Here is a 12797-nt window from a genome sequence, read left to right as displayed (position 1 = left end):
TAATAAAATATATATCCCTGTACTTATTTGTAATAGTTAAAATAAGAGAAGACATTGTTCCGTGACGGTACCCGGACGAGTTTTTCCTTGAAAGACTGAGTGAATAGTGAAAGGACAATGGAACCTCGTATAATTATAGATTTAAGAATAAACTTGTAATTGTATTTTGCGGTGGGCATTTTTCGAAAGTAAATAAGAATTAGATTCAGATATGAGATAACAAGAATTTGGAATTTTATTTCTGTTGAAAAAGGCAAAATTGTTAATGGTTTCTGAAAAGTAATTTGAGTGAAAGTAGTTTATTTGTTTTAAATGTTATGTTGGAAATTTTCTAAATCGAAAATTAGTGGGAAAGATGAATGCTTATGATTGGTTAAAAAAAAAATTATGGGGAATGAGAGAGTGGAGAAGGTTGTCTGGGGAGATTGAAAAGATTATTATGTTACCGGCAGACCAGAAGAGAAGACGTGTTTTTCGTGTAGTCAATCTGAGTACCAGTGTTTTCGTGTATTAGTGAAAAAGGTGGAAGCTGAGAGCAGATCAAAATCGAGAAGATTAATACCTCTTTTGAGTCTGCATAGTCCACGAGATATAATTGAGAAAGAAAGGAGAATTTGTGAATAAAGAGTACCGGTCAAAAGATGCTTGGGCTTGTGTTTTCGGAGGAGTAGTTTGCTGGTATGCGGTTTGGATCGATGCTGAGAACGGGAAAGATTTGATGGTAGCCGGACATAATCAATCAAGGAAGGAACTATGGTTTGATCGAGAGGAGACATCATTGGTGTAAAAAAATAAAGGTCGGTCAAATAATTTGAATGAAAGGAAACCTCTAAGATATTCTAAAGATAAAATCAAATATAAACATACGAACTAAGATTCCAAGTTTCAAAGAGTTATTTTTTTTGTGAATAAATTATATTTTTATATGGTCATGTTTTTTGTAGATATTATTATAAAACAGATCAATAGATAGTTTGTAATTAAAATTAAATTTAGAGTATAGGAGTTTGTTGGGAAAGATAATTGCCCACAAAAGTTATTTATTAATAGTCATCGTATTGCTTATTGAAAATAAATAATAATTTGTGTGCATATTTATATTGTTTTAATGTTACTTCCGTTTCCTGTTCTATCCCGATTATGAGCAACTAGGAGATACTGACCCACTAGAAGAGATATATAAAGTAAACTGATTAAAGTAAAATTAAGAAGGCACCCTGAGAATATTAAATAGTAATTAATTTGTATGACTCTGCATAAATTAGTGAATTAATTAATTAAATAATTGGATTAATTAAATTAGTGTTAATTAATAATAAAACATCATAAAGCAGATCACAACAATATATATATATATATATATATATATATATATATATATATATATATATATATATATATATATATATATATATATATATATATATATATATATATATATATATTATTGTGATATTTAAAGTCTTGGTGCGCCAAGCAATAATTAGCTAATTAATTTTTTTGATTAATTAAAATTATTTAAATGATATGATTATGACTCTATCACAATTTTTAATTCTTTTATCTCAGGGTTAAATTCGTGCTTCAATATCTATGCTATTACATGTGAAAGGTAAGGTCCAGAGAATACCGGAATAATAAAAAACACATATGATCTAACACTATATATTGAAATAAAAATAATGAAATAATTCACACTCAGAAGTTTTCAATAAACAAATCTCATATAAGGATTCTCAAAATTTTGTTCTCCGTACGTGAACAATCAAAATTAATGGTACAAACAATATTCATTGAAAACTCAAAATCCCAAACTATTCTAACTCTCCTAATCAAAATATTTATATCCTTTCTAAATTACGTGTAAAAATTGTGTTATCAATTAAAGAAAAAAAACTGCAGAAAACAAAAATATCTCTCTCTGATGATGAGTGGTCCAAATCCTTGTTCCTTGTAGACTGTATTATCTCCTCTCAACCGCTCCCTATGTAATCAGCAATCTTACAACAGATTGTTGCAAGTATATCGTCCTTAATGATCTCCTTCAAAAGCAACAATCATTCAAATTATGACAGCCTTTCTCCTCTCGATAAACTGAATCTCTCGTTGGCCCGAGTGAAAAATTGACTCTTGGAATATCTTCTCTTTACGATAAACTGAATCTCTCGTTGGCCCGAGTGAAAAATTGACTCTTGGAATATCTTCTCTTTACGATAAACTGAATCTCTCGTTGGCCTGAACAGTGACTCTTGGAATATAAGTAGGAAAATATGACTTACAATATTTTGCTGCTTCAGCTTCTGTCAGATACACTAACTCCACAAAAAACTCACTAACATTCAACACTACTGCTTGCTACTTCTTGGGAACCACCAAAGAACAATCCCTGTTTGTCTTACAGAATTGGAAAATCAACTGATTCCCTTTTCTCTCTCCTCAATCTCGCTAAACTTTTTCCTACATAATTATCCCACCTTTTTCAATCTCCTCCAATCAAAACTCGTCACAATTCCCCCATTTTTTCATTTCGATAACAAACAAATTTTTACCTATAATTATAAAATTTCCTAAAACTTATTTACAAATAATATTTTCTATAATTCTTAAAAACTAACAAAAACCTCTATCTAAAATCTCTTCTATTTGTCCCTAATCACTGCATTAATGTATTTTGGAAAACCCCGTTCAATTGTCTTTTTGTTTTCACTTAAAATTATGCGGGTCACTCAAGTATAACAAAGAAATAATTTATGCAAAGCTTACTTTTTGTTTGGTACAGGTAATTCAAGAAATTAATAACTCTCCTTCTTCGAAATGTTTGTTGGATATTATCCTACTTATCTGAATTATTTTAATGTTATTGAATTTTGAAATATTTTTAAACAAACCAATATTTTTCTCGATTTTACATATCATAACAAATCCCCGCCATTTGATCTGCCGAAAACTCTTTGTTAAATTTTAAAAATGACAAAAGTTTTCTAGGATCAAATTATTTTACTATGTTATTAAAATCTATTCATGATATTGATAGATGTCGTGAATGTTAAAAATACCCCGTATATTTCCTGTCTCTATGTGCGCTAATTCATAACTATTTACCCCATTTTCCGTATTGACCCTATATGGACCTTCAAATATCGGCATCAATTTAGCACAAATACCATTTTGTAAATTCGACACCCTCAGTGCCTTCACTAAGACTTTATCTCCTTTCTGGAATTTGATCGGCCTTCTTCTTCGGGTTCTCTCTTGTCTTTGGAGATATTTCTCTCCACTTCGTCTCAATCTTCTTTGAACCAACTCGATCACTTCTTCGTATTGTCTGGGGGCGGTGTCTTCCCACGGTCTTGTAGGCATTGTTCCTTTCATTATATATAAAGGCGTCTCTTTGGTAACCGTATTTGGAGCACAATTCAAATAGGTCTCGATCTCAAACACTTTTCTGTCCCAATGTCGATGATGTTCTTCCGCGGCAATTCGTAGAAATTTTGTGACTTCTTGTATAAAACGCTCCGATGGGTTGCTCTGTGGATGACGGATGCTTATAAATTTTGTATCGATGCCCCTCTCTCTTAATTCCCTTTTAAAACGTTCGTTCCTAAAATATGTCGCATTGTCCAATAAAATATTGTCTGGTCTTCCCACCGTTTCTATAAAATTGTCTATCTTCCTAAGTATTTCAATTCCTTTTGTGGTTCTGCATGCGTACAATTTAACATATTTTGAGAAAAGATCCACCATAACTAATATGTGTTTATTCCTTTGAGTTGTTGGTATCAAATCGCTCAACATATCAATAGCAACAATATCCAGTTTCTTCCGAGCTACGACGTTTTTTGTGACGTTTTCATTTTTAAAGTTCCTACTTTTACACTTTTGGCATGTCACACAATTTCGAGTCACCTCTTTGGCTATTGTATAGTCCTGTCGACAAATGTGGTTCTCCCTGAACATAAGCCACACCTTTCTACTTCCAATATGTCCGTTGTCACAGTGTAACTTTAAAAAAACTTCTTTTGCCATTTGCTCCGTGATTACATAGAGTTCTTTACCATCGACCCTCTTAAAATATAGGTTATTTTCTTGTTCAGCCCTTTGCTTTTCTCTTTCATTCAATTCTTCCTGATTTTCCCTGATTTTGGCCAACGAAAATAAGCCTGCTTCTTCTCTCATTATGTTCATGCCTACGTGGAGAGTTTTGTGATCCTCTTTGCGGAATTGTTCATCTCTCGTCAACGCATCAGCCAAAATATTGTCCGTTCCTTTGATATATTTAAATTCAAAATCATATTCTTGGAGTAAAAGAATGCCCCTATGAATTCTATTATTTACCAACCTATTTTTCATTATGTGTATCAACGCTGCGTGGTCCGTTTCAATGGTGAATCTTGCCCCAAGTAGGTAAAAACGTAATTTGTTTACACAAAATAACACACTGGCAAACTCTAATTCAGTAACGCTGTATTTTCTCTCATACGTTTTGGTTACACGGGAAACAAAACATATTGGCACCTCTATATCGTCTTGTATCTGTGATAACACCCCTGCAAATTTTTTTATGGAAGCATCGGTCCTGAGAATGAAAGGTTGCTCATATCTTGGGTGGTGCACTCTTACAGCTGTGGAAAACGCTCCTTTTAAATTTTTGAAAGCGATTTCTTGTTCCGTTCCCCATTTCCATCTGACATTTTTCTTAAGTAATGCTATTAGCGGTATTTCTTTTGTACTGAGGTCTGGTATTAACTTTTTGAAATAGTTTACCATTCCTAAAAATCCCCGCAAAGTTTTTAAATTGGTTGGCCTAGGGTAGTTGTTTATGACTTCAATTCTATCTTCTGCAAGACAAATCCCTTTTGTGTCTAATTTGAATCCTAAATACAATACCTCTTTTTGGAAAAACTAACACTTTTGAATATTTAATTTTAATCCGGCTTGATCAAGTTCTTCGAGAACAGTATGAATATGTCGTAGATGGCTTGTTATATCCGGTGAGAAAATTAATAAATCATCTATGTAATGTACAACAAATTCTCCATGCCTATTTAAAATTGTGTGTAATGCACGAACCAAAGCAGCGCATGCACTTTGTAGTCCAAATGGTACTACCCTAAATCGGTACACCACTCCGTCGATAGAAAAAGCGGTATAATTTCGACACTTTTCTGCCAAAGGTATTAACCAAAAACTGTGTTTCAAATCGATTTTGGAGAAAATGTGTGATCCTGTGATTCGTCCAAAAATGGCTTCTATGTTCAAAGGCGCTTCGTATTGCGCGATTGTGTGCGAATTAATGTTTCTTGCATCTAAACATAATCGCAAATCACCATTTGATTTTTTTACGCATACTATCGGGTTGACATATGGAGAGTCACATCTTTCGATCACCTTGTCTTTGATCATATTTTCAATTTCCTGTCCGACGCTTTGCCTGTATTTATACGGGATTGGATATGTTTTCGATTTAAAATTTTCTAAGTTTTTAACTTTAAAAGAATGTTCATAATTTTTAGCCACTCGGCTTTCTTCATTAATAAGATCTCCATAATTTTCTAAAATCTTCTCTATTTCCTTCTCCATGTTTTCTCCACATATTATTTTTCTTTCATCCTCAGTTTGTTCACATGTGTTCACTGTCCGTATTACTTCTTCACAAAATTCTGGATTCTCGTCCATCAGTGCCATTTTTTCTTCTGTTTTCTTTTTATCCTCTAATTCCCTTTGGTATTCCGAGCACCATGTTTCTATTCCTTTCACTTCTCTGATGATACCTTCTTTTTCTTCCTGCTTCCATTCTGTTTTATCGTCGGTTGCCAACAATTCTTCTGTACCTTCTATTTCCTGTTTTTCTCTGGTCTCCATCTTATTTTCCTGCTTTCTTTTCGAACTCTTCTTCTTTTTCTTCCTTCTCTTTTTCTTTTCTGTTAGATCTTGTTCTTGTACTTTCGGTTTATCCTCTACAGTCATATCGATTTCTTTGCGTTTTTCCTGTGCACTGATCCTTCCAGAATTTGTTTTCCTATCTGTTTGCTTTTCTTCTCCTGTGTTGTCTGGTTCTGCTCTGATTTCCAGTTTATTTTCCGAAAAATTTATGGTGATATCTTTTTTCCTCAATTCATCAATTCCCGCTATCATATCATGATTTAAATCTTCAATCACCACACATTTCATAATATGGAATTTGTTTCCCACTCTTATCTGTACTCCCAAGCCTTCGTTTACTGTCGTCAAATTTTTATTGTTTGCACCCACTAAATCAACCCTAGGAATCTTATACACAAATCTGTCCAAATTTAATTCTTTTACTAGTTTTTTATTGATTAGCGATATCTCCGATCCAGAATCAATCACAATTTTAATCGCTTTATGTTTTATAAATGCATCTAAAAATATTAGATTAGAATTAGAAATTTGTCTGTCGTTTCCTATTGCTACATGATTCATCTCCCTTCTATTTTGTTGTTGGAAGCTCTGGTTATTTCTATCGTCCCTTTGTTCGTTAGTATTCCTATTCGGAGGATTTTGTGCATCTCTATTCCTGTTGTGATTTTCATTTGTTCTATTTTGTGTATCATTCCGGTTATCGTAATTTTGTTGTCTATTGTAATTATTGTAATTTCTCGGCCTATATTCGTTTGTTGATCTGGGATGTCGGTTTCTCTGGTCATAATTTGATGAATACCTTCTTTCCGGTCCATTATATTGGTCATGTTGTCTTCTATTTCTCATTTCTTTTCTTTTCGCTTCTTTTAATTGAAGGAATTGGCACAAACTATTAATATCTTGATAGTTTCTCAAAATCACGTGATCTTCCAACGTTTCCTCAAAATGTCTGCTGATCATTTCTACCAGCTGTTCGGTAGAATATTTGTATTCTAGATATTTTGAATTGTTATATATCTGCAAAGCATATCTTTCTTCAGATATTCCCATTTTTTCGTGATATTTTCCATTCTGTAGCTCTTGGTTGATTTCTCTCTGTTTATTTTTCCCCCAGAAATAGTTGAGAAATTTATTTTCAAAATCTGTCCAATTTTCAAACTCATCTTCCTTGCTTTCATACCATAACGCTGCTCCTTCTTTCAAATGGTTTCTAATTGTTTCTTTGCAATCGTCAAAATATCTAATATGTTGTAATTTGGTTTTCAAATTTTTAACAAACGGTACTGGGTGTGTTTTCTGAATATCCCCGCCAAATTGTATTTTCGCCTCGCTTGTTCCATGGATGATAACTTCTTTTCTCTCTACCCCTCTTAGTTCAATTTCTGCCATTTGTTTTTCATTTTGCTTTAATCTTCTTTCTACTTCCTTCCTGTCTTCTTGTAGCGCCATTTCAAATTTTTCTTCTAACTGTTCTAATTCCTTTTTCTGGCCAATCTTGATTTCCTTCATCTTATTTTCTACTTTCTTTTCTTGTTCTCCCATTTTCTTTTTAATTTCATTAATCTCTTCTATTTGTTGTATCAGTTCTTTCTTTATCCCCTCAACACATCCTTTAATTTCCTGTTCATAGTTTTCCAAACGCTGCTCTATATTGCTCATTGTTTGTTTTGTTTCTTGTTGATTTCTATCCATTTTTAGTGATGTTTCTTGTTGGTTTCTATCTATTGTTTTTGCTGTTTCATTCATTATTTGTTTTGTTTCCCTTTGATTCTCTTGTATGGCCTGTTTTGTTGATTCTTGTATTTGTTGTGTCTGTAATTGCATTAGTTGTAATATTTTCTCTATTCCTGATAATTCTTTTTTCTCCTCAACTATTGTAACATTTCCTTCATTATCCGATCCTTCTTCAACAATTGTTTCCTCTTCTCTGTTATCCTCCTTCCTTTCTTGCATTTTGCTTTGACTCCTTGTGGTCGACATGTTGTTTCTTTTCGTTACTGTTTTTGTCCCCGCCAAATGTGAAATTTTACAACACTCTATATGTTTCAGAACACGACAATATTTCTCCCCAAATGTATTAAATTTTCACGACAAATATCAAATATGCAATCAGTAAAATTCAAATAATTCAAAATAAATATCAAATGTACGATTGGTAACGAAAATAAAATCAAATAATTCAATAGCAGTAAATATCCACTAACTACGATCAATCAATAAATCAAATTTATATTCCCTGGAAAAATTGTCAAAATACTTTCAAATTCAAATTCCCTCAATGTTATATGTTTTTATCTCTGGATCACCTGTACTTATTCCAGATCTCTTTCCCTTCCTTCAAATGTAAAGCTGCGATATTTTCAAGCCCCACGTTGGGCGCCAGTTATTGTGATATTTAAAGTCTTGGTGCGCCAAGCAATAATTAGCTAATTAATTTTTTTGATTAATTAAAATTATTTAAATGATATGATTATGACTCTATCACAATTTTTAATTCTTTTATCTCAGGGTTAAATTCGTGCTTCAATATCTATGCTATTACATGTGAAAGGTAAGGTCCAGAGAATACCGGAATAATAAAAAACACATATGATCTAACACTATATATTGAAATAAAAATAATGAAATAATTCACACTCAAAAGTTTTCAATAAACAAATCTCATATAAGGATTCTCAAAATTTTGTTCTCCGTACGTGAACAATCAAAATTAATGGTACAAACAATATTCATTGAAAACTCAAAATCCCAAACTATTCTAACTCTCCTAATCAAAATATTTATATCCTTTCTAAATTACGTGTAAAAATTGTGTTATCAATTAAAGAAAAAAAACTGCAGAAAACAAAAATATCTCTCTCTGATGATGAGTGGTCCAAATCCTTGTTCCTTGTAGACTGTATTATCTCCTCTCAACCGCTCCCTATGTAATCAGCAATCTTACAACAGATTGTTGCAAGTATATCGTCCTTAATGATCTCCTTCAAAAGCAACAATCATTCAAATTATGACAGCCTTTCTCCTCTCGATAAACTGAATCTCTCGTTGGCCCGAGTGAAAAATTGACTCTTGGAATATCTTCTCTTTACGATAAACTGAATCTCTCGTTGGCCTGAACAGTGACTCTTGGAATATAAGTAGCAAAATATGACTTACAATATTTTGCTGCTTCAGCTTCTGTCAGATACACTAACTCCACAAAAAACTCACTAACATTCAACACTACTGCTTGCTACTTCTTGGGAACCACCAAAGAACAATCCCTGTTTGTCTTACAGAATTGGAAAATCAACTGATTCCCTTTTCTCTCTCCTCAATCTCGCCAAACTTTTTCCTACATAATTATCCCACCTTTTTCAATCTCCGCCAATCAAAACTCGTCACAATTCCCCCATTTTTTCATTTCGATAACAAACAAATTTTTACCTATAATTATAAAATTTCCTAAAACTTATTTACAAATAATATTTTCTATAATTCTTAAAAACTAACAAAAACCTCTATCTAAAATCTCTTCTATTTGTCCCTAATCACTGCATTAATGTATTTTGGAAAACCCCGTTCAATTGTCTTTTTGTTTTCACTTAAAATTATGCGGGTCACTCAAGTATAACAAAGAAATAATTTATGCAAAGCTTACTTTTTGTTTGGTACAGGTAATTCAAGAAATTAATAACTCTCCTTCTTCGAAATGTTTGTTGGATATTATCCTACTTATCTGAATTATTTTAATGTTATTGAATTTTGAAATATTTTTAAACAAACCAATATTTTTCTCGATTTTACATATCATAACAATATATATATATATATATATATATATATATATATATATATATATATATATATATATATATATATATATATATATATATATACAAAAAAATATATTAAAGAATTAAAAAATGAAAAGGAAGATGTAAACCTCCGAGATGTTGAATCGTGTTATGTCTTAGCGCAGGAAAAAAAAAATTTAATTTATTAAAAATTGTACGTTAAATTGTACGGATGATTGTATGTTTATTCCTCTGATTGTAAAAAAATTCCTCTGATTGTAAATATTGTTTGTCTTTAAATTTGTCTGTTTAATTGGCCAAGGCCATCAAACTAAAATAAAAAAAAATAATACATATTTAATGCTATCCGAAATCTGTTAAGAATAATAATTATTTTTATCAATGTTATTTATGATTTTAAAAACTAAATCTTTCGGCCAACCAATTACCGAAAATAGATTTCAGCAGTTGGAAATATCTTCTTCGTTATAATTTTCAGAAAGAAGAAGTGCTTAAATTTTTCTTATGCGACTGGGACAAACATTTTATGTCTGGAAACCTTACCTATGTTGAGCTGTGTTTTAAACGGGCCATGAATGAAGTCATGTGTATGATTGATGTCATTTTATGGTCTTCTTAAAAAGTAGTTTACAAATAGCAGATTGTAGAAGTTACTCTAATTATTATAGTAGCAGTTGTTACATTGTGAGTATCGTTTTTTAAACTATTTCCACCAGTTAGGAGAGAGACCTTTTAAACCAACCAAAAATCTATTCAATAACTACACATATTTTTTTTATCAATTCTGGTTAGAATTCTAAGTTACGTTTATCAGTCAATTATCGGAATATTATATCTGTATTTTGAAATATCTTTATTTTTATTATAATTTTCAGGAAAAAGAAGTCCACAAATTTTCCTTCTATGACTAGGAAAGTCATTTTATGGTTAGGGAGCAATCCGATTTTGAGCGTGTTTTGAGGATGCCATAAAATATACTTATGTATATAATGGAAATGCTTGTACGGCTTCATGCTGAACATTACAGGACCAATTCTAGTTACAACAGGTTCTACATGATAAAAATAATATATTTTTTTTATTTATTTATGCCTCAACCTCATAGGGTCATTAACGTACAATTTAGAGTTTTACAGTTTATTTAGTACATTTATGAAATGTAAGTATGATATCAAATTTTTCATATCAGTTCCGTCACTTAATATTGCCTGTAAATTATCTTGTAATTTATGTCGAAGTCTTTCCATGCGATATAAAGGACACTCCAGTAAAATATGGCGAATACTGAGCACAACATCACATACGTTGCACTGTGGTTTTAATTCACTCTCCAGCAGATGTTTATGGGTGATGGCGGTGTGGCCTATTCTCAGACAAGATAGGATGGTTTGATGTTTACGCTTATTTGGGGTTGATTTCCAAGGTAATATGGAATGTTTTACTTCTCGTAGTTTGGATGTTGACTGATTCCACTTGGTCTGCCAATTATTGATTATTAAGTTCTTGATTACAGGTTATATATCTAGATGTGGAATGCTTCTGATTTCTACAGCTTCCGGACTCGAGATTGCTAGTTTTGCCAAGGAATCTACTTCTTCGTTACCAGCAATTCCAATATGGGAAGGAATCCATACAAAGTTGACATTTATGTTCATAGTTTGCAGTTGGCTTAATGCTGATTTAATAAGTAGTAGACTTGGATGACAAGGATATAAGTTACTTAGGGCAATTACAGAACTTAGGAAATCCGTAATAATGACAGGGTTTCTGATACTATTTTCTACCACAAAATTTATTGCATTGAGAATAGCGGTTAATTCGGCTGTGTAAATGGATGTTAATTTAGGGAGTTTCATTAACATTTTTAGAGGCATCGGTATATATAAGAGTATGGTTACTGTATGTCTTGAACTCTTGGAGGACATATTGATATCATGCTTTGGGATGGCTATCTGCTTTTTTATATATGGAGAGTTTGGTATTGATAGATGGTATGGGAACAGTCCAAGGGGTAACAGTGTTAATATCGGGTATACAATAGGTATCTTGAAATTTGAATTCAAGTTCATTGAGGTATCTATTTACCCTTTCATAAAAAGGAAGGTCAAGCCTAGCATGAGTTTTAAAGATATTCCTAAAACGGTCTGAATTTACATAGTGGTTAACAGGATTCATAGGATTTGCCTGTATTGATGCCGCATATGTTAGTGAAAGTTGTTTTCTTCGGAATTCCAGGGGGACTTCTCCAGCTTCACAGTGTAAACTTTCAGTAGGGCTAATATAAAAAGCACCTAGTATAGTTCGCAAAGCACTATTTTGTATTCGATCGAGTTGTTTTATGATATATGGTTTTGCTGAATCATAAATAATACAAGCGTAGTCGAGTTTGGACCTGATCAAAGACTTGTACATAAGGGTCAGTGTTTTACTATCTGCTCCCCACGTATTGTTTGCAACAGTTTTTATAATGTTAAGTGCAGATTGAGAAGTACTTTTTAGATCATGAATGTGGTGGTTCCAGGATAATCTGTTGTCAAATGTCATGCCTAGACATTTAATTTTCTCAACATATTTTATTTCTTTATTAAATAGTTTTAATTCTGGAGTGATATAACTTCTTTTTTTTTTTTTTTGAAAATAGCATAGCCTTTGATTTTGTTTTTGATAATTGAAGACCTGTGGAATTTGTCCATAATTCGAGATTCCATAGCACTTTCTGTAGATGGGTCTGAAGGGTTTTATCATGTATCCCCTTAACAAAAATGAATAAGTCATCTGCAAAGAGTCTAGCTTTTACTGGTAAGTTACAAGTGGAGATAATATTATTTATTGCAATAAGAAATAGGGAGACGCTTAAATTAGATCCTTGAGGAATTCCGTTTTTTTGAATTTTTGTATTAGGTAAAGTACCGTTAGCTTGTACATTAAAAGTTCGATGAGATAAGAAATTTTTTATGAATTGTGCTATATTAAATTTTATTCCCCATCGACTAAGTATTTGAATAATACCATGTCGCCAAACGGTATCATATGCTCGTGTTATGTCAAAAAATACTGCGATACATTTTTGTCCACATGCCATTGCTTCATGAATCTCAGACTCTAAACTAATAAGGT

General features: G+C 32.1%; 1 protein-coding gene across 1 annotated transcript; it reads right to left on the bottom strand.

Moving 5' to 3' along the window:
• Positions 1 to 11194: 11194 nt before the first annotated feature.
• Positions 11195 to 11605, bottom strand: LOC140452873 (uncharacterized). Its single transcript, XM_072547208.1, has one exon. The coding sequence runs from the start codon at positions 11603 to 11605 to the stop codon at positions 11195 to 11197; it is 411 nt and encodes a 136-aa protein (XP_072403309.1).
• Between the last annotated feature and the right edge of the window lie 1192 nt (positions 11606 to 12797).

Source organism: Diabrotica undecimpunctata, chromosome 11 (genome assembly GCF_040954645.1).
Source record: "Diabrotica undecimpunctata isolate CICGRU chromosome 11, icDiaUnde3, whole genome shotgun sequence".
Taxonomy (NCBI): Eukaryota; Metazoa; Arthropoda; class Insecta; order Coleoptera; family Chrysomelidae; genus Diabrotica; species Diabrotica undecimpunctata.
This window is presented reverse-complemented; position numbering and strand designations above follow the sequence as displayed.

What these genes read in the sequence shown, in the direction of transcription:
- LOC140452873 (XM_072547208.1), bottom strand. Translation starts at nt 11,605, where the DNA reads ATGTCCTCCAAGAGTTCAAGACATACAGTAACCATACTCTTATATATA.